General features: G+C 39.1%; 2 protein-coding genes and 1 long non-coding RNA gene across 6 annotated transcripts; 2 read left to right on the forward strand and 1 right to left on the reverse strand.

Moving 5' to 3' along the window:
• The first annotated feature begins 2,042 nt into the window (after nt 1-2,042).
• Nucleotides 2,043-10,354, forward strand: pias4b (protein inhibitor of activated STAT, 4b). Of its 4 annotated transcripts, none has more exons than XM_026925707.3 (11): nt 2,043-2,332; nt 4,664-5,009; nt 5,891-5,975; nt 6,190-6,228; nt 6,475-6,565; nt 6,996-7,121; nt 7,264-7,369; nt 8,054-8,127; nt 8,988-9,148; nt 9,519-9,675; nt 10,025-10,354. In XM_026925707.3, the coding sequence occupies exons 1-11, from the start codon at nt 2,306-2,308 to the stop codon at nt 10,058-10,060; spliced, it is 1,248 nt and encodes a 415-aa protein (XP_026781508.3). In that variant the 5' UTR covers nt 2,043-2,305; the 3' UTR covers nt 10,061-10,354. The 4 variants fall into 4 exon arrangements, with proteins under 4 accessions (XP_026781508.3, XP_034170713.1, XP_026781506.3 ...); XM_034314822.2 differs by having other exon boundaries at nt 2,047-2,332; nt 9,072-9,148; nt 9,519-9,652; XM_026925705.3 differs by having other exon boundaries at nt 2,050-2,332; nt 9,519-9,652.
• A 2,492-nt stretch (nt 10,355-12,846) lies between these two features.
• On the forward strand, nt 12,847-19,639 carry map2k2b (mitogen-activated protein kinase kinase 2b). The gene is made up of 11 exons (XM_026925701.3): nt 12,847-13,757; nt 15,092-15,302; nt 15,942-16,088; nt 16,386-16,463; nt 16,563-16,614; nt 16,925-17,049; nt 17,258-17,462; nt 17,645-17,697; nt 17,795-17,856; nt 17,968-18,013; nt 18,145-19,639. The coding sequence occupies exons 1-11, from the start codon at nt 13,669-13,671 to the stop codon at nt 18,253-18,255; spliced, it is 1,179 nt and encodes a 392-aa protein (XP_026781502.1). The 5' UTR covers nt 12,847-13,668; the 3' UTR covers nt 18,256-19,639.
• A 151-nt stretch (nt 19,640-19,790) lies between these two features.
• Nucleotides 19,791-21,699, reverse strand: LOC128317137 (uncharacterized). The gene is made up of 2 exons (XR_008300656.1): nt 21,581-21,699; nt 19,791-21,484 (listed from the first exon to the last, which is right to left on the reverse strand). It is a non-coding gene; the product is annotated as an uncharacterized LOC128317137 (long non-coding RNA).
• Nucleotides 21,700-22,204: the final 505 nt, after the last annotated feature.

Genomic DNA, 22,204 nt, shown 5'->3' on the forward strand with positions numbered 1-22,204 from the left:
CAGGACTCTGTAAAACAGTAAGGAAGCACTTTATGAAATCAATCACCCTCGCTGAAGAAGAGGATGACCCTCTCACTTTCGCCATCTCTCCCCAAATAGACCTGTGAACCCGAGGTTCAGAGGTCAGGGGTGAAAGAGAAAAGTGGTCAAAGGTACACTGCTTGTGTAAAATTGTCCAGGAGGAGGATTACGTAAGCGCTCGCTATCGAGCTGGATGGCCATGTTTATGATCTGTCACAAGTGGGAAATGGTTTATCAGCGCTTCAAAGGAAGCATTTTAGCGAGGGGTCAAGAGGGTTCAAGGAGTATTAACCCTTATTTTAAATAACGGGGTACTTACCTATAAATCACACATGCTCGATACATAGCCCTAAAATTTTACTGTCAAATCGGTATTTCTCAATTCTGTCACGTTTTCAGGAAGTGCAACATAAAAACCGTGAGAGTCCCCTCAAGTGCACAGGCCTGTTCCTAACACAAGGACCGTATTGATGTCAGCCTACTGACTATGTGAGAAAGATCAAGAATTCAATCATGAATTGCCATAATGAGCTCACAGGCACTCGGGGTGTAGTGTTGAGCTTACTAAGCATATAAACACTACAGTTTAGTCATGAGTGGCTGCTTGAAATTCTCAAATCTACCCTGCAGCATTCAGCTGTTAGGCTATTGACCATCCCTTCGGTCATTATTAATCTACTGTTTAATCATACCACAAAACACAACCCATTCAAAGTTCATCTTCTTGGATAGGACTTCTTAAATGGCATTCTTTATTTTTTCATTTCTCTCTGTCTCCTTTCTTTGCCCTCGTCCTCCTCCATCTCCGAGCTCTAACACACGGCTCTCTCCAGAGCACGGTCCGCCTTTAAATTAATATATTGATATTGACAAGCCATCTGCCACAGGCATAAATTATTGGAAGGAAGAAGGCTTCGGTCACGTGACTTTTACCATCCATAATGATATACACACCCCCTCAGGGATGGACACTCCACTCACTGTAGGTGCCATTTTGAAATGCGCTTGGCAGGCAGGCTGTCTGTGTTTGCTGATAGGAAGTCCATGTGTGCAAACATAAGGTTATGGAATCGTGTTTAATGCCTATCAGGAATGAATGAAACCACAATCTACATCCTAGTCTAGATTTATTATTTAATATTTTAGTCTGTTTGTGGAAGGTATTTGTGGTCAAGCAATCTTTGGTGTACGAAATATCCTAAATAATTAATTATTTCTTGTCTTAGTAAATATGTTCATGTAGAGAGAGAAATCTTCAGAAAGCTCGAAACTCGACCTAGATCTTTTTGCATGCATCTAAACTGCACGTGGTATAATTACAGGTTTCGGCTTTTGCATTTTAGACAGCCTGATCTGTGCAGCTTTGCAAACTGGTCAATGTTCCAATCATTTAGATGAGGCTTCAGTGAGTTAAGGAGATAGCCAATCAGCCAAGTGCCCAGTGCCCTCTGGCCAGTGCTGACCCTCAGCCCTCTTCTGCTGACCCTTGGGTCAAGGGTCACCTTCTAAGGTCAACCATCGCTGGACCCTGCACTGGACAGAGCTGTCTCCATGGATACACCGCTGCCCCAGGAGACAGTGGGAGTCATGGCAACGACCCTTAGAAGTGCCATTTTGTAGTGTTTTACAGAACTTTAGCACAACCTGCTGGTGAAACATGAGCATGAACCATGAAGGAGTTTCTCCTCTTGATGTTTTTCTAACAATTTAATAAATACACCACAGCAAAAAAGTATTTAATGTCACGTGTATATAATTCACATATACAAAATTCATATTTAAATAGCCTACTTTTGTCACCTTCCAGGCGCCATAATGAGTCATAAGTGATGAAGTGTTCAAGATGTTGCTATGATTGTTTTTAGCTCTGTGATGTCAGTGTGTCTATTTTTATAACACTGTGTCATACAGTATCCGAAACCAAGCTTGAAGCATATGGGTGATAAGTTCAGATATATTTGCCTTCAATGCTCTTTTTCTGTCACAGTTTTTTTTTAAATAACAACACCGAATTCAACCACAACAGCAGGCTTTGATCATGTGGTCTTGGCTGAATCCCAAATTCTTCTTTCTCCCTATATAAGTGCACTGCATCAGGGTATGAAATAATAGACTCCTATACCTTGCTTAGTGACCTATTTGTCCAATAAAGTGGCTTTTGGGATTTCGCCAGCGACGGCTTCGATGGCGTTATATTGATGACTGTTTTATGAGGCTGGTTTATTGGCGTTTAATCGGTTTATTGTAATTGAAACCAGTTTTGGTGAAAGGAAAGTAAATAATAATGGCCAGCCAGCTGTTGGAAGCCAAGGTACGTTTTGACTTCTGTGTGACTTACAGTTTTCTGATACAGTTTTATACTTTTAAATAGTCTTCCTTTGCTTGTGTTTTAGGCTCTAAGCTGTTGAAAAGAGTTTAAAGTAACAACAAGTTTGAAACAAAAGAACTGTTCAGCTACAAAATAGCGACACAAAACCATTTCGAGGTGTTAAGAAAGCATAAACAAAGGCCTATCTCAGCTAAAAACAGGACTAGCCGCCATTTTGGAGCTGAATCACTACAGAAATCTTAATGATAGATTTTTTTTCCACTTCATTGTCTTCTCCTCAGTGCTCGATAACACACAATATAGACTGTCAAATCAGGATTTACATAAATATTTACATTGTTTTTAAACTTACAGTTTTTAAAAAAAATGTTTTTAAAAAAATGTTTCTCAATTTATGCTGCTCGCGGAGGGTTGTGGGAAAGAAATATCTGCATCCTGTTAAACCCAAATTCTCAGAAACTAAATTCCCCATTCACAACAGGACAGCCTTAAAGGAAAACTCAACACCTCACATTTAATAGGTTTATATTGAAATATTTGTGATGAGTTTAGTGTTTCAGGTGCTACATTGTTGGTTGGTGCTGTATTATTTGCGTTATTCCTGTGAGAAGTTAGCGGTTGTGTGCCGTGCTGACGTCACAGGGAGGACATCGCTAACACATGCTGCGTCTCAATTCGCCTACTTATACTATGCACTAAAAGGAGTGTGTGGCAAAAGAGCATGCAATTACTGGGACATACTAGCTGCGTCCGAATATCCCTACTACCCTACTATACAGTAGGTGAAAAGTATACACCAAAGGAGTAGTATGTCTGAATTCTCAGTTTTTGTAAAACAGTAGGTGAGAAACACCTCGATGATCTACTGCTTCCGCCGAAATTCTGCTGTATGGATCCAGTGGACACTGCGGTATCCCATAAGGCAATGGGACCAGCGTGGAAGCGCTGTCAGAGTGAATAATGGCAGATGGCAGCACGTCGGCTCTTTTTAAGTGTAAGTGCTATAGACATTAAACATTTTAACTTTTTGCGGTTATTATGCCGTCGTAGGTCACATGACAATGCCAACATGGCGAATGTAGTATGTCCGGCTTGTATTCATATTACACATATCCTGATCAGTATGTGCTGTATTAACGGCCGAGCAGTTGGTACTGAATCGAATGCAGGAGGTACTGTCACAGTACTCGATTCGGACACGCGGCTAACACGTCCTGTAACGGAAGAGAACGTTGTTGCCTATTTACACACACTGTCACCGTAAACAAACTCCTCACTGCGTTTCAGCTTTTCTTCTTCATTATTCCTTATAATTTATACTAAATAATTTAGTTTACCATTCCCTTGATTTCATTTACAGCTCTCTAAAATGCGTGCATGTGTGCAGGTTGAATTCAGCGAAGCAAACCTTCACAAAACTCCTCCTCCCTTGCGCAAGGAGTTGTGGGCAATGTTAGCTGAAAAAGTGTCCACGGATCCACACTTTAAAAATCTACCGGTAATAGTGATAGTAATACACTAATTCTAATCTCGGATACTATTTAAGACTCATAGTAGGCGAATTGGGATGCAGCAACACTTATAATCAGTGATTAACATCAGTGATCTCAAAAATAAAACATGTTGGGATGTTCTGTAGGAAAATAATCAACTGTGTTATTGATTATTTTCCTATAACAGAACACCTACAATGTTTTATTCCTTACTTATGGCAGCACCAACGGTGTAACCAGGAATTAATTTTGAGGGGTGGGAATATAGTAAATATACTAATAAATTAAATAACTACATGATCTGTACAAGGGAGGAAATATATTAAATAAAATCACTGCATGATTTATACAGTGAAAATGCTAAGTGCGACGCACTCGTGCTTCTTGGGTGGATGTCAAGCAGCAGTAGGATTGATGATGGCACAGATTTGTTATTTAATTATTTAAGGCACGATCTACCAATCTTGCGTATTAATAACACTAACAAAGTAACACTGCCATAAAATATCTTTATGGCAGTGTTATTTTGTTAGTGTTATTAAAATCCTATAAAATCTGGTCTACTAATTAATCCTGATTGGTTAATCCTGTTTCACACTATAGCAGCTGGTAGCCAATAAAAATAAATAAACGAAGGGACACTTTATATAACATATAATGAATTATATTAAGTCATAATGAAGACTTTGTGGACCATTTATGATTTTTCATAAAAAAGCTAAAGTTAATGAGGTTATTTAAGGAACATTCCTAAACAGTAGCTGAGGAGGTAGTGTAAGGAACTTTACTACTATCTCGGACAACCTCGATACCTCTGCAGGTGATGGTGGAGAGCTTGCGTGTGGCCGAGCTGCAGTCCCTCCTCTCCGCTATGGGAAAGGACAAGAAAGGGCTGAAGAAGGACCTAGTGCAGAGAGTCACCGAGCTCCTCCATAACAACTTCCATCCAGAGCTTTTCTCTGCTATCCAGGAGCTCTATGACCATCGTCACTACACTGCCAAAGCCAACAGCAGACGCTCCCAGGTCATCACCATGCTGACTGCTGTCGAGGTGGTGGCCAATCATCCAAAGAAATCCTGTGGGCCAGTGCACAAACCTGAAGTGCACATGATCAAGCTTCCATTCTATCAGACCCTGGAGACTATTGTTGCTCCAGTATCACTAGGTACAGCAGCATCATCACTGAGCCATTATGACTTAAAAAATGTGATGTCTTGATCAGATACCATTTGTTGGTTTACAAGTTTGCTGCTTAGTTTTAGATTGTGTTGTGGTCTCACTAAAGCCAGCAGTGTCTTGTATAGTGCTTAGGCACTATATTCCCTCTGCTGTAATGACTAGTTGAAAGGTGGAAATGTTAATAAAGTAGTCTTCATTAAGTATTCACATAATAGGCCATTGTATGCATCGTTCCAAATGGTGCCTTAAGCCGTGCAGTTCTCCTTAATGTCCTCACTTTGGTGACATTTGGGATTCTAATGCTACCAGCTCAAGTAAAGACAAAAGACACTTTTAACTTTATTTTACTGGCTCTTTGACATTGGCTTTATTGTTGCAGATGCCCATAAACCACTGCAAAGCGTGAGCACCCTTTTTGTACCCCAGAATAAGAAATGGGGCAAGTTGTGGTCTCTGAATCTTCACAGGCACTTGCATATAAGGACCACAAGTGTGTCATTTGGAACACAAACTCATTGGCCATGGTTTGCATTGGCTGTGGTGCCAGACTGAATAGCAGAAACTAATGGAAGCTCCAATTGAAGCAAAGCTCTGTGACAGCTCAGAAGCTATTCACATTGCAGCTACTTAGGGATAGACAGTCTATCTGATTATATTAAACCCCTCAGTCTTATCCCTGCTAACTCACATCAACATGAATTCCATGCTGGTTTATGTTGGTTGGATTTAGCTGGAAAAATCCTTACTTGTCCTCATGGTGCAACTATCATCATCTATACTTGTGAATATCTTGAATGTATTATTTAAATAGCATCTAAATAATGAATTTTTTTCTTTCTTTCTGATTCTCACTTCATTCTCTCCCAGTGCCCACGTTTTCAACTAGGCCACAGACCAACTACATCACGTTTTGTCTGACTACAAAACAGTCAGCTCAGATCAAGAACCGTCAGTAAGTTACGTACTTCCTTAGACAAGGAAACTGATTCTAGTATTCATTAAAAGAACATCCAGAATTAAGATGTAAATAGATGTATTTGGTGGAAGGTGAATTTTGCAGGAATGATGCTCTTGTTGTTATAAGCTAAATATAAAGTATGTTGTTGGGTTAAATATGAATATCCTAATTGTTTCTGATTCTTTCTCTTTTCTTCACTTTTCAAAAGGACCAAAGCTGGAGTGACGTCTGTTCAGGTGGTGCTCAGGTGAGTTTGCACTCTGGAGGTCCAATCTTTCTGAATCAGACTGTACCTGCTGGTGCAGATGGGAAATGTGAGTAGTGTGATATAGCAGAAATAACAAGGAATCTATACCTGTTCTTGCTCTTTTATGCACATCAAGGTTGATTATGTATAAAAAAAAATTAGTAATCCAAAATTATGTCTATTTTAAACTCATATTAATCACAAGGGTTTGTTATTGTGTGAGATACTATATTGTTTGCGTTTCAGAATTTGCTACACAGAGAGTATTGGTGTCGAAGATGATCAATATCCACCAAATATTGCTGTTTTGGTCAATGGCCATGACTGTCCTGTACAGGTGACTCTTGATGACCTGCACATTAGCGATGCATTAAAATATCCAAAACTTACAGTGTTAGATTTTTGTTTCTTTGTTTGTTCCGTGGCACGAATTATACTAATTAAAGGCCCACACACAAGTGCAGTGGTCATGCACAGGCGAGGACCACGAGGGCACCATTTGGGACAGGGAATAAAGGCAAATTCATATAATAAAAAACATGACTGACCAATAGACTTTCTGCATTTTAAATTATGGCTTCCTGGTGCTTGGACCCCAGTGAACGCTGCTTGCAGCTGTATTTTATTTAGCTTTTTATGCTTTTGTATAAAACTGTATCGGAAAATTGCAAACTAAAAAGACAACGAATTGTTTAGTAATAAACAATTATTTTCATAGAAAACACCATGTGTGTACATTGTCAGATAATATTATTTCTTTTGATCAGGCTCACTACTCTTCCAATAAAAAAGGACTGGAACCTTGTCATCCTTGTCGTCCAATCAATCTCACACCGTTTGTGAAACAGATCACTGAGAATCGCGTTGCTATCTCCTGGGAGAACATTGGCAAGGTACACTGGCTCTTCTCATCATGTTAGTCCAGTCATTGTTCCGAAAGTATAACTGAAATATTTTGCTCTGAAACTCTTAGAGAAATATGTGTCCCACTCTCGCTCTTTCTGTGTGTGTGTGTGTGTGTGTGTGTGTTTTTAGTTTTACTCTGTGGCTGTATATCTGGTGAAGGTGTTCTCTTCAGCAGATTTGCATGCACAGCTCCAGAAAAATGGAGTGCAGAGTGTGGAGTGCTGCAAACAAAAAGGTGAGTGGCCTGAATTCATATTGGACTGAATTTTCAGTTAATTTCCATCACAATGCTGCTTGATGCTCAATTCTATGCGTTGATTAATTTTTCTCTTAACTGCAGCTCTGACCGTAGTTCCAGCTGCAAGGTTTACATTAATGGGCTCATTCTAATACATATAGTTTCTATAGTAACAGCTTACACAGAGACATATATGGCAGACACATACAGATTAAAAATCATGTCACTGTTGATCTGGTGAAGTTTTCGAGGACGTCTACAGTGTCGGCGCTTCGTAACAGTCAGAGGTAAAGCTGTACTTTTAAGTTTTCTGACACGTGAAATTCTTCAGGACGGTAGCCTTTGTGGTGTCTCTGTAACGTGACTATTAACTGATTTTGAATTAATGCCTTGGACGTTATGCAACATTGAACACAATTAGAAATGAGTAAAAAGCATGACTTCATTTTTCTTCAGTTAATAAATTGTAATTGTTGACAGATTGCTAGAGGAATAAAACACTTTGCGATGTGCTGCTGTTGGAAGACAATACATTTTGCTATATATTGGGCCATATCACACCACCCTGTTGTTGATTAATTCAGTATAACAGCACATCCTGTTCCTCCCATCGTACTTTGTCCATGGTATATTTCTTTGTGGCAACTTCTTTCCAAATTGTGCTTTTACTCTGTTTCGCAGTTTGCGAGAAGCTGCGCTGTAATCCTGAGAATGAGATCACCACCACAGGGCTGCAAGTGTCCCTTATCTGTCCTGTAAGTTTTCAAAATGGAGACAGAACTTGCAGCTGAGTATCATGAATGTGTCCAGAATTTTAGCTTTCTTGTGAGATTATATTTTAGTATGCTTTCCAAAAGATTTCACTTGCATCGTTTGTGGCGTCTAGTTATTTCCGGTCTGTAGCAAATGGGCAATTACCATAAGCGGAAATGTGAACCTCTTGTACTGTTCTACTCTAAAACTCTCTTATAAAGTAAGTCTAAGGGCAGTTGTTGGGGCTTCATTAAACATATCTGCAAAACATTAGAATGTCTTTATGAATTAATCTCTAAATATGTATAATTTATGAATATAGAGAACTCATGAGTTACCACTGGAGCAACCGGACATAGCACAAAACCTTCAGGAAAGACTAAATACCTGGATTTGCTTTTTTACTATATTGCTTCAGTGATGGAGAGTTGAATAGTTTTTGTTTCTCTTGTGTCTGTCTCATGAGACTTTTACTGTTCAAGTGTAACAGATGTAGAATTGAATTTGTGTCGTATAGCTGTGTTTTTAGCTTTTACTAAATTATAGAATTTAACATCTGCCCTTAGACTTTGAAGTGAGAACAAAAATGAGTTTCAAGTCAGCATGTGTTACATGCTTTTCTCAGTGCAGTGAAATCAAACCAGTAAACTCCATTTCACTACGGCACATAGCTATCCAACAACTCGATCAAAGCACAACATTCACTGGGTGAAGAAATCCCACTTAGCTTGCAAAGTTCTTGTAGCAACATCTCATGGTTTTCCCCAGACTACCACATATTTCTTTCCTAATCATGTATTGATATTGACTGAAACCTAAGAAAACTGGAAACTGGTCTGAGAGAGTCTGTCTGTGTTAACAGCTGGCAAAAATGCGCATGTCTACCCCCTGTCGAGCTCAGACGTGTGCCCATCTGCAGTGTTTTGATGCTGCCTTCTACCTGCAGATGAACGAGAGGAAGCCTAGCTGGACTTGTCCTGTCTGCCATAAGCCTGCCCTCTTTGACACGCTACAGATCGATGGGTAATGTCCTCCCCACAGACACTTTTTTTGTCGACAGTCCATTCAGGTGAGCACTCTAGAGGCATTTGTTATGGCTGACATCACCAGCTATTTAAAAAGGAAAAAATGGACATTTTAGCCAATTCAAGGTGCCTTTTGCCTCATACATCTGAGGTAAGGAGTGTGTAGTGTATCACTATCTGTCTCCCATTGTTAGGCATTTAAAGGGCCAGTTTCTATGGGGAAAAAACTGAGATGTTGAACAGATGGTGCTCCCTAACACGCACACACACCACCAGAGAGAGTGAAAGTGTCGAAATTTGCTGACCACAGTGTTGATTGTTAGTGGCGGTGGCAGAGGATGATGAAGATGGATGTTGTTGTTGTATAGTTTGCTGAGTGGCATACTCCAGTGCGCAGACGAGGCCGTGAAGGAGATTGAGTACCTGTCTAATGGCTCTTGGAGAGCAGTGGGGAAGGAAAAAGAGTGCAGCAAAACCACAGATCTCTCCTCACTCAGCCACAGTAAGACCTGCTTCATCTTAAAGGTGCTGTCTGTAATGTGTAAAAGTGTTTCTAGACGTGTAATAAACATAACATTTCACTCTGTTTTGCGTTATCGGCATGTTATAGATTGTACTAGCTTCTTTGTTTTTGTCCACCAGATATAAATAATTTTTGTCAGTGTATTCCAAGATAGCAGAGAGCTCTAAAAATTACAAACTGCTCCTTTAAGATTCTAAACTTAAAACAAAAAGTAAGATGTCTCAGCCTTGGACCAGTATTTGAAATGAAATGACTTTATCTAGCACATTTGTTTTTTTGATGGCATAGATTTTCGAAATTGAAGTTGAGTTTTGATTTATTTGATCTTCATGCTTAACAATTGCTCTACAGAGAACAGTTCTGTGGTGCGAGATGTCGTGGATCTAACTCAGTGCTCATCTGACAGTGATGATGGTGGTGAGGCCATGCAGAGAGAACAGATTGTTTGGACACACGTAAAAAATGAAAGAGTGCGCTTCTCCAAAGGCAACGTGCATGTGAAGTTATGATTGACAAATTACACCTGGCAAATTATGTATTTTTGTCATTCTTAAATTATATTTATTCTAAGCTCCAGTATTACAAGGTATACTGTATATGTTTGTTTCTTACTATACTGTTTGTTTCTATTTTATGTACTCAAACTGCCAGACAGGTCAAATAAAAGTTTGTTTTTATGTCTGTATTGGTATTTACTTTTCCCTTTTTCTGTTACTGATAGAAAAATTATGTATTTCTGAAATGTATTTTGCAGCATTTGATGTGCATAGTATATTATCGCATTCACAGTCTTACACCTAGTGTTGCCAACTTAATGACTTTGTCTCAAGACTACACCGTAGTGGCTTCATTACAAAAAAAAAAAGCCTAGCAACTAATCTAGTGACCTTTTGAGCAGACGCTAGCGACTGTCCTCGATACGGCTCTCCAGTTCACATCACAGCTGCTAGTTATACGTGGTGAGAGGGCAGGTTTGGTCAACTCGCCACCACTGTGTGAAGCTTGACTGAACTGCTCTCACGTGAGCCGATGTCCTTAAGCGTCAATCACTGATATTTACAAGTAATAAAAGCATTTTATTTCATCTGTAACTTTTTATTTCCAGACTCCTCACTACTACAGCTTCATAATAGATAATCATGTTCTTAATAGAAATTACACTATTGTGTAAAAATGTAAATAGTTTGACACTACTTTGTAAATATGCAAATAGTTTGTGGTGCAAATAGTTTGTGGTCTACAAGAAATAAGTTATCAATTATATAATTTTGATTAGTAAGAAGATGTGGAGTAGTTTTATGTAATAGCAATGATCGGACAGTAGATGAACAGTAGGTTTATATAATTGCACTTGTTCTAATACATTATTGTTTCTCTAGTATCGGGCTTGCATGACAGACGCTCCACATAATCTAAGACTAATAAGCCTAACAGATTTTTTCAAATCTTTATGTGGTGAAGTTTTTTGTTAGGAGATGTTTATGTAACATTTATGGAAGGAGTCTCCGGTGTCAGCACTTTATAGGAGTCATGGTGCTATTTATTTGCCCAGCACAAGAAAGTCTTCAGGAAAGGGGAGTTGACGCTTTCTGGTTCCTGAGTAAAATGACAAGCTGTGTTCTTGTCTCAAGAACTGCAAGAGAGAAAAGGAGGGGTTGGTGAGGGAATGATTGTTTATCGTTGTAATAATGTAAGTGATAACAGGAACTAAATTGTCTAGCAGATGTTCCACAACATCAACACTAACTTGATACTGTTATAAAGCATGATGTGTTGTTAAAAACAGTTAAAAATTTGTTGTAAAAATTGTTGGCAAATCACTGTGGTATAAGCGGAATAACACACTTCAGACTGTGCTATGCTGTGGGGTGGGAATGGCCTCCACGTGGATTATTATTTTCCTATGACAGCACAGTCTCTTGAGTGTTATTCCTTTCTTTCTTTTTCTATTCTGATAAAATTCTCTTCTATTCTAAGTGTCTTGAGAAAATCTTCCGTCATGTAACACATTTTGATATGGAAAGGATCATGACGATTTATTTAATATGCAGATTAGTCTGTGACATCACCTGGCAACATGTACTGATTTTTTCGGGCATGCATTTGCTATTTGCACAGGGGTACTGTCATGCTGGAACATATTTGGGCCCCTTAGTTCCAGCGGAAATTGTAATGCCACAAACATTCAATGACAGCATCAAACTTCATTTCCAAGGTCAACGTTCAACCAGTCAGACAGCCACTCAGTCTGACAAAGTTGGAAGACCGCGCATTCCCTGATGACAGAGGCACTTTGTGGTAGCCATGCTCCCAAAGATAGTAGCTTTCACCTACAAAGATTGTGTTGTGTGCAAGAACAAATGGATGCAACATGTAGAACCTGTGGTTCAAGAAAATCAGACACAAAAGCAACCGCTTCAAATTTTACTCAGCATTTGGTGTTGAGCAAAGCAAATCCCAAAGCAAAGTAAAATTAGGGGCAAAAATAGGGCGTGGCTCCAAGGTTAAGGCTCTGGGTTTCTGCTCAGAAAGTTGGGGGTTCAAGCCCCAGCACTGCCATGCTGCTGCTGCTGGGCCCTTACCAAGGCCTTTAAGCCTTTCTGCTGTATCACGGCTGACCCTGTGCTCTGACCCCAACTTCCTAACAAGCTGGGATATGCAAAGAAAAGAATTTCACTGTGCTGTAATGTATATGTGACAAATACAGGCTTCTTCTTAAAAACTGAACTAAGATATATGGGTACACTTAGTGAAAACAGTCTACACCTTATCTCTTGTGAAATATTAAGTTTTTTAGTAAAGTTATGCATTTTTCAAATATCCATATATTTCAATTGAATTATAAAATTTGTCTAGAAAGTGATGAGCACCAATTTTTAAAAAAGCCTGCATGGTTTGTATAAATTTACTACACTAATTATTACTCCGACCTTAAATTTGGTAAAGAGCACATTATGATGTATCAGTCTTGACCTGCGATTTGAATGCCAAGACTTGAACCTTACTTATGACTTACAAAACAATGACTTTCCTCTCTCTGGTAACTATAACGTGCTTTCTTTGTTTTGTAAATGACCAAATAAATACATTTATTTTAGATAAACTGGCTACATAAATGCACAACAGTGAAGTGAAAGGAAATCTCGAATGTTTAATAACATTTTCGAAGTATCGCGAGATTTTAGACGCTTCCTTAGCTAGTGCCTTGTACGTAGCTAGCAAATTAGCTGGCTAGGTAACTAAATAGCCAAACCTAGCTGTTTTAGCTAATTTAGCGACTGTAGTTGCGTGGTAACTAGCAGGTTTTTTTTGTTACGGGGAGATGAATGTTATTTAATTATTATTTATTTCCTTTAAACGTATTGTCAGCTCCCACAAGAGCTAGCGTTTGTGTGTTTTAGGACGATAGCTAACTGTTCGGGAACAGTCTTTAGAAGTGCGCGCGATTCATTGAGTTTCAAGAGATGTGCTGCAGGGTTAGCAAACGTTAGCTGGTTGATTTTTATGTATTATTGTTAAAGCGTGGTTTGTTAAAAGCTATTGGGTTTAAGTGGGCTTTACATGGCTAGTACCAGTGTGTCGCTTGGAGAGGGAAATGCTGTTGTAGCAAGTTTGACAGAAGTGTTAAAGGAGGCGAACACGGTTGTGTGTGTGTTAGCCATCTGACAAGCTGCTGTACATTCAGAATAGCTGTAGACAGAGTTGTCTATCGTGTGTTAATATTTACTCCGGATTCTTCCTCCTCTGGACACTGCAGGCGTGTATTGTTTAGCTAGGAGATTGCTTTGGGGTGGCTTGTAAGCCGAACAGTTAGCACGCTAGCACACGACTGAGCCAGGCGTCTTCCTGGAACACCTGTTAACTCGACCTGCAGCTACACGGTATTTCTCAGATTTCTCGGCTCTCATTAGCGTTGAAAACAACGTGAGCGTACGGTATAATGTGGATCTAGTGGTGATGCTTGTAAGGATTGAGAAAGACTTGTCAAGTTGAACATGGCTCCCAAAAAAAGACCAGTCCCTTTAATCATAGGCGGCGGTGGAGAGGCTCAGAGCACAGCTTCCAACCTAGGGGCTGCTTCAGAGTGAGTGCATCTGGATTCTCTTCTTCTTCTTCTTCTTCATCTTCATAATAATAATAGTAGTAGTAAAAACATTTTTCATTTTCATTTTGATTCTTCTTCATGTTAGTATTATTCCTTTACTTCTTTCTATTACTGTTATGCTCTATACTTTTCTTCTTTTTTATCAGTTGTCCTCTTATTTGTCTTATTCATCTTATTTATCATTTATTGATAAATAAGATGATAAACTCTCAGATCTCACCTTCAGTTACTGCACGCAACCTTGGGGTAACCATGGACAATCTGTCCTTTTCCTCTCACGTTATCTTACACGCTCCTTTATAACATCAGAAGGATTCGTCCATTTCTATCCAAACAGGCCACTCAGGTGCTTGTTCAGTCCCTTGTCCTTTGTCTGTTCAAGACTGGACTACTGCAAGTCGCTCCTGGCAGGCCTGCCTCTGAGCGCCATTTGACCTCCATTCAGCTGATCCAGAATGCGGCTGCACGACTGGTTTTCAGCATTCCTAATTTCTCCCACACCACCCCATTGCTGCACTCCCTCCACTGGCTTCCTGTAGCTGCCCGCATCAGATTTAAAACACTGATGCTTGCCTACAAAGCCAAAAACGGACCAGGACCCGCTTACCTCAAAGCACTTATCACATCCCGCACTGCACCACGCGCCCTCCGATCCTCTAGCACCGCTCGACTGGACCCACCATCTCTCAGGGTACAAGGAACTCATGCATCACGAGTCTTCACTGTTCTGGCACCCAGGTGGTGGAATGAACTTCCCCTAGATGTCCAAATAGCTGAGTCACTGGCAGTCTTCAAACGACGTCTAAAGACTTACCTCTGCCTAAAGACTTACCTCTGCCTAAAGACTTACCTCTGCCTAAAGACTTACCTCTGCCTAAAGTGCTAATTTAAGTACTTTAAAAAAAATAAAAAAAAAACACTTTGTGTTGTCTGTGTGCTTTTTACTATATTACCTCCCAAAAGAGTTTTTAACCTGATGGTGTTCTTAGTCCGTGACCTAGCGAACCAGTATCAGGATGTATTTATCGATAGAGACGTCAGAGCACTTGTGTAAGTCGCTCTGGATAAGGGCCTCTTCCTCTTGTTCTTCTTCTTGATATGACATTTTATCTTATTCATCTCCTGCTTATTATTCTTCTCTGTCTTCTTATAGTTCTGATTCATTTTATTCTTAATTATCTTTTCTGCTTCTTCACCATCTTTTTATTTGATTTATTCATCATTATCATCTTTTTTTTCCCTTGTTCTACTTATTTTTATTATTACTATTATTCCTGTACTATACTTGATCTCTGAGTTTGCACTTTTCTCAGGGCCTATCTTGAGACCCTGCAGAAGAAACTAGAGGAGCTGGACTTAGACGAGCAGCAAAAGAAGCGTTTGGAGGCCTTCCTCACGCAGAAAGCTAAAGTGGGAGAGCTGAAGGACGATGACTTTCAGCATATCTGTGAGCTGGGAGCAGGAAACGGTGGCGTGGTTAATAAAGTCTGCCACAAACCCTCTCGACTGATCATGGCCAGAAAGGTGAGGCGAATTCCAGAGCTGAAGACAAACAGAAGTTTTAATTCGGAGATTAATCTGAAGCAATACAGTTTAGCAAGATGTCTCAATAGCAGGATGACTAAACAGATCTCCAGGAACCACCTTTAGTTTATATTAACAGAGAATACGGAGTCGATCTTCAGTAATATAAGTTGATTGAAATGTAAATCACATCATAAGAATGTTGTACAGTTTCACACTGCTTTATAGGAAAACGCCTTCATTTGGGACAATCAAGGCTGTTGTTAACAGCTGTGTATATACATTTTATCACTAACACTTTATTGAATTGTGTTACCAGTAATAAGATCTAAAGATATTTGGCCTTATCCTGATGCCAAAGCTGACAAAGAATACTAAAAAAAAATCAGCCACCCAACATGATTTTGTATATTTATAATGAAAACCTGAGTTTTAAGCCTTGTACTACTTAGAGCAAGAAACAGTCCTGATTTAAAACGTGTCTTACCTTTGCCCAGTATTGTTTCAATTATCTGTTGCATTTTTGTATTTTTCCATTTTCTGTGCTAACCACAGTCTCTGCTCTGTTAAGGCTCAAGTTTGTACACACTTCATGATTCAATCTTTTTTTCTTTTTTTTTTCCCCTTTGTTCCATTTAGCTCATTCATCTGGAGATCAAACCAGCAATCAGGAACCAGATCATTAGAGAATTACAAGTCCTGCATGAATGCAACTCTCCCTATATAGTGGGCTTTTATGGTGCTTTCTACAGCGATGGAGAGATCAGTATCTGTATGGAGCACATGGTGAGTGCATTTGTGTAATCATGTACCATTAGAATCTTTGAAAACCACCATGCTATGAAATTTGCTGATGATTCTGGGTGCTCAACCCTCTTCTGCTACTCTGCACAACTCTGCACAAGCTTTTCATATTTAGTGTATTTATTACATGAATGGGAATAGTGCTAGATCGAGTGAATCAGTAAAAGTTTTGGCTGGAGGTGTAGGAGATTGTAAGGCAGGAAGAAACAGTGATGAAGAAGTGAGGGGCTGGTGGAAGAACAAAGATCTAGAGTGAATTTTTATGATTTCTTGCTACAGGATGGAGGTTCTCTGGATCAGGTACTAAAAGAGGCTCGGAGAATTCCAGAAGAAATCCTGGGGAAAGTCAGTATAGCTGTAAGTATCTTTTATGTAATGGTGTAAATATTCAGATACTGAATTGCACCTTTCAGCCTTGAAGACCTCACAGACTTACTTTTTTTTTTTTTTTTCTAGGTGTTAAGAGGTCTTGCCTACCTTCGAGAAAAACATCAGATCATGCACAGAGGTAAAAATATGTTTTGTTAAAGAAGAAGGATCATTTTATTTGAAACTATAATAATAATGGAACTAATAATAATGGAAGTCCAAGGGGAGTTATTGAGTTTTTGTCAACAGTGTTTAAAATATTCAAGTATATACTGCAAATTCAAAACCACAGTTGTAGTGGGATAAAATTTGTACGAGGCTGTTTATTCAGTAGGCTCTTGCTTCCTTTTTTGAACGCAATACGGCAATCTCAGTCATTTGCTTAAAACTGAGCTTCACCAAACCTTTGCCATTGTATTCATTGGAAAATAACCCTTTTCCCCTTACAGATGTCAAGCCATCAAACATACTGGTGAACTCAAGAGGGGAGATCAAGTTGTGTGATTTTGGAGTGAGCGGTCAGCTTATCGACTCCATGGCCAACTCTTTCGTAGGCACAAGGTCATATATGTCTGTAAGTGTGCAATCTGCTCTTCCCAAGAGTTACAATCGTAAAGATGCTCATAACACTATTTTCAGATATTTAAAGCTTAAATATTTCACACAGGGTAGACTTCACAGGGAGTGGTTTTGCTCTAGCTGTGAACAAATTACAAATGGACAAATATTCTTTAAAAAAAAAAAAACCTCAGTGCCCCTTTTGTGTCTTGTCTATGGTTAAGCCTGAGAGACTGCAGGGGACTCATTACTCGGTGCAGTCAGATGTGTGGAGCATGGGACTGTCTCTGGTGGAGCTCTCCATCGGGCGCTACCCCATCCCTCCCCCTGATGCCAAGGAACTGGAGGCCATTTTTGGCCGACCTGTAGCAGAGGGAGAAACACAGAGCACCTCCCCACGCCCCAGACCTCCAGGAAGGCCAGTCAGTGGTACGACACACAAAATAAAAGAATGGACGTTTTTGAACCACTTTGATCACAGTATTTCAGGTTTCCTGAAAAGTTTGTCATTTTAGAGCTCTACTGCTGTGAAATCAGCAGTGCATCTCATCTTAATAGCTTCCTTACTGTTTGTACAGTTTTTAAAATTTAATGGCTTTTCTATCCTTCAGGACATGGCCCTGTCATGGCTATATTTGAGCTGCTGGACTACATAGTCAATGAGGTGAAGAAAGCTAAGCTGTGTCTTTGCTTCCCCATAATTACACCTACTGAGTTGTGAATATCTCTTCTAAAAGAAAATTTCTGTCATTTCTTCGCAGCCTCCACCTAAACTGCCTCATGGAGTCTTCACTGCAGATTTCCAGGACTTTGTGACCAAATGGTGAATATCCAGCTTTGCTTACATAGTAGTTTGGTAAAGTATAGTGTTTCTGCTTTGTGCTGATTGCTAAGTGTGTTTTAAGATGTACTGAGTGCCTGTTGTCTTTTCTAGTCTAATCAAAAATCCTGCAGATAGGGCAGACCTGAAGATGCTGATGGTGAGTATGATGGATGTCTTTTCACTGGCCAATTTGCCAGAACTGTAATTTAGACCTGAATGTTAGTCAGGGCCTGTCTTTTGAATTTCCTTTTCAGAGCAACACTAATGGCGTTTCATGTCTCTCCACAGAACCACACGTTTATTAAACGCTCGGAAGTGGAAGAAGTCGACTTTGCAGGCTGGTTGTGTAAAACAATGGGGCTCAACCAGCCCAGCACACCCACTCGGACAACTGAATAACTGCACAAAAATGCTCTGCTTCTTTCTTAAAGAAATGTTCCAGCATGTTTTAACCTAATATCTGTTTACCAGATCTGCAGCATATGATTGATTACCACAAGAATTTAAACACCTTTCCCAGTACAGAGAAACAAACGGAAAACAGTTCAAAGAAGAACCCAGCCTGAGCTACTTGCATATTAAAATTTTATAATTAGCATGTGATCTTCAGTGGCATCCAAGATTTATTTTGGAATCTCTCTCTCTCTGTCTCTTTCTCTTTTTTTTTTTCATTTTAAAATTCTTGGTCTTGGTAAACATGTTGTTTTGTTTTTGTTTTGTTCTTTAACTTTGGTTAATGCCAGTGGGGTTTAGTTCTTGCTTCCTCTCTAGTGATGCAGCAGCGCTTTAATCCTTTAGCCTGTCCAGCTCTTTCACCTCCTCATCTGTACACTTTGCTCAAACAGATGATCACCTTTAATGCTGATACCATCATCACTGTCATCGCAAACATCGTCTCATAGATCGCTAACTAGCTGAGCCAAGTCTCTGCTGTAACTCTGCATCTTATAGCTGCATTGCATTCTGGAGCTTTGAGTCTAGTGTTTGCTGTCTCTACTGCTTCTACATTGGATTTCTCATTCACAGGGGGATGAAATTGTGGTTGTTACCAAAATCCTCGGCACAAGAGAAATATTTTTATTTTATTGTTAGATAATGGGATGAAGCTACATAAGAATAGTTTTAATAAGATCTTTCTGTCTCAACCCAAGTCCTTTATTGCTAGAGTGTGATGGTTATAGTGTTGAATTTGCATTATATTGACACACATTTTAAATTTTCATCCGATTATAAATGTTTTAGGTAAACGGATTCTCTTTTCCATTTTCATAGTGCAGAAATTCTCATCAATGCATGGTAATTGCATGTGCTGTACAGATATGGTGGATAGTGATTAGGTTACAATTGCTGGAGGTTTTCTTTAAACACACACTTTTGCACACAGAACCTATTTCCAGAGCAGTCTGTGTGCATGCCTTCATCCTGGATGCTCACGCTGCCCAGCTGAAAGTTGGCTGAGTTTATCCTGTATTTTAAATTGAGCCAAAAAAAAAAAAAAAAACATTTCAAGTATACGTTCACATCCACATATATGCATGCATGCAGGCACACATCAGTTAAAGGCGTCTCAGGTGAACCTTATATTAAGTAAATAATTGTATAGATATGTCTTTATCTGGACCTAGATCACATGCTACAGTTAATATATAAAGTATATGGACAAAATGTATATCTCAAGCACTGTTGTATCAGACAGTCATGATGATTTCGGACCTGTTGACGTGAAAGAGAAATGATGTATGTGACTTAACGCCTTTGTCTCAATAAAACTCTTGTGAATGTATGTAGATATTGGTCTTTTCTATTGTGGGAATGATTATGTCAAGTCTGTCATCAGACATTACTATTTAATTAGACTTTTTTCCTCTCAGCACATAGACAGAGATGGGAGTTCTTGTTTAAATCACAATGACATTTCTAAGAAAAAAAAAATGTACAGGCTGAGAAATGCCCATTTTATTCCCTTTAGTATTTCACATGCATCACATTATATTGCTCCCTCTGACAAAATGAAAAATACAGACAGGGTGCGTTGTCTTATTTTGACCAGCAGGGGGCAAAAGACAGCTCTGAGGCTTGGATTTAACCCAAAATAATTTTAAACAGTCACAGATTCATGTGTTTTTGGTTGTGTTTTGTCCCCTGGGGTTAATCCTGTTCTGTATAGTTAATTATGAACTCATAACATTTTCAAACACAAGGAGCCAGTGCTCATTAAGCATTTTGGTACACCAGGCCAGCTTAATCACAGTGCTCTATTTGTCATGTACATGGTGTAAAAGGGACTTCTTTTGGTGTAGCTGCCAACATACATTCCTATCATATAAAGAACAGATAATAATCTTATAAATGTTACAAAATTCTAAATAAAGTAACCTAATTAAGGTATGTAAAGTAAAACGATGTGCACTGTGTTATACTGAGGGGAGAGAAAGTGTTCGTGTGATGGTTAGTCCACTTCCTCTTTCTGTTAACCTTTAGGACATCATTTTTACTTTATTTTCTGAAATGAAGATTTTCACAGGGCGTAGCCAATATAAATACAGCTAGGCATATGTGGATGAATAAAAGATGAATAAAATGGGGTTAAATAGTTATTCATTAACAAAGTTTTTACGTACATTATGTACAATTCGAAAACCAACTGTTAAGGTGGTGTTTTGGGTTAGTTAGCTAATGTTAACTAGATAACTTGGTTCTTCTTACCTAGTGATTAATGTTAGTTAGCCGGTGTTGGATAAGTTAGCTGGGTGTAATGAAAACATGACAAAAGTTGAAGCGTTATTCTTGCACATTAACTTTTCACATGTAAACCTCTACACGATGAAAGTTGACTTTGTTCAAACTTCACACTCTACAAAGGTTTATTGTATCTTGATGCTAAGCCTCAGATATCTAATGACTAACTATATTTTGCAGTAATAAAGTAGGAGTGTTGCTACTTCTTTGACTGAGATTACGGTTACTGAGATACTTTGTGTTTAGATATTGCATTTGTGTACACTGATAATCAGATCTTAGTGAAAATCATAAGTTAAGTAGCACCCCCAAAATTGGCCCTCACAGTAACATATACATTAACCAGGCCAAGTGAGAAAATATGGCAAGTTTCCATCTTTAGGATGTTCTTTGTTATGTAAAATTAATCTAACTTATCTATCACTGGCTAGTATTATCTAGTATTATTAGTATTAGCATTATCTATCACATTAGCTAATATGTTAGGTAGCATGCTAAAGAAGTTGACAAGGAAGGTAATATTAATGTTAGGTTCATTTATTTTAGTGAAAATAAATGATTATTTATCAAAGGTTTGTTGATGTTACTTATTTATTATTCAATTTTTATTTTCAGTAAATGCTAATGTTAACTATGTTGCACAACATTTGCTACAAGATAAACCTAGTTATGTAGGATTAGTGGTTCTGTGTCATTGGCTTGTGGGTCTGCAGGAGGATAGTACAGCACCGATTAGTATGATCACATGGGCACCGAAGAGATGACGGAGAGGAGGAAGGCCGTGGATCACCTGGAGGAGAAGTGTTGAGAAAGAGAGGCAAGAACTCGAGTGAAGCGGAAAGTGAAGCAGCAGCAGACAGAAAGAGGTGGACGATTGACCTCATGCTTCCTAAAGGGCACAAAGAGGATAAGTACGTAAGTAAGTATGCTAGCTAGTTAGTTTAATATCATTAGGCCACACTTTATATACTGTATATTCACTCACCGTCCACTTTATTAGAAACACCTGCTCATTCCAGGAATTATCCGATCAGCCAATCATGTGTCAGCAGTGAAATACATAAAGCCATGCAGATACAGTACAGGTCAAGAGCTTCAGTTATTGTTCACATCAAACATCAGAATGGATGAAAAAATATGATCTCAGTGACTTTGACCATGGCATGGTTGTTGACGCCAGATGGGCTGGTTTGACTGTTTCAGAAACTGCTGATCTCCTGGGATTTTCACCCACAGTCTCTAGAGTATACACAGAGTGGTGTGAAAAACAAAAAAACACCCAGCGAGCAGCAGTTCCGTGGTGGAAGCACCTTGTTGATGAGAGAGGTCAGAGGAGAATGGTTAGACCAGTTTGAGCTGACAGGAAGACTACGGAAACTCAAATAATTACTCTTTACAAACAGGGCGAGCAGAAAAGCATCTCAGAACAGACAACATGGCAAACCTTGACGTGGATGTGCTACAACAACATAAGACTACCCTGGGTTCCACGCCTGTCAGCCAAGAACAAAAAAAATGTGGGTAAAGTAAAAGTGGGCACAAGCTCAGATGAAATACAGCTGAAGATTGAAAAAGACGTCATCTGGTCTGATAAATCTCGATCTCTGCT

This window comes from Pangasianodon hypophthalmus, chromosome 21 (genome assembly GCF_027358585.1).
Source record: "Pangasianodon hypophthalmus isolate fPanHyp1 chromosome 21, fPanHyp1.pri, whole genome shotgun sequence".
In the NCBI taxonomy this organism is placed as follows: domain Eukaryota; kingdom Metazoa; phylum Chordata; class Actinopteri; order Siluriformes; family Pangasiidae; genus Pangasianodon; species Pangasianodon hypophthalmus.

What these genes read in the sequence shown, in the direction of transcription:
- pias4b (XM_026925705.3), top strand. Translation starts at nt 2,306, where the DNA reads ATGGCCAGCCAGCTGTTGGAAGCCAAG. An exon ending in TCTGTTCAGGTGGTGCTCAG is followed by an intron (nt 6,229 to 6,474) that starts GTGAGTTTGCAC and finishes TTTGCGTTTCAG; the next exon opens with AATTTGCTACACAGAGAGTA. An exon ending in TCTCTCCTCACTCAGCCACA is followed by an intron (nt 9,653 to 10,024) that starts GTAAGACCTGCT and finishes ATTGCTCTACAG; the next exon opens with AGAACAGTTCTGTGGTGCGA.
- map2k2b (XM_026925701.3), top strand. Translation starts at nt 13,669, where the DNA reads ATGGCTCCCAAAAAAAGACCAGTCCCTTTAATCATAGGCGGCGGTGGA. An exon ending in ACATCAGATCATGCACAGAG is followed by an intron (nt 16,615 to 16,924) that starts GTAAAAATATGT and finishes TTCCCCTTACAG; the next exon opens with ATGTCAAGCCATCAAACATA. An exon ending in GCACAAGGTCATATATGTCT is followed by an intron (nt 17,050 to 17,257) that starts GTAAGTGTGCAA and finishes TCTATGGTTAAG; the next exon opens with CCTGAGAGACTGCAGGGGAC.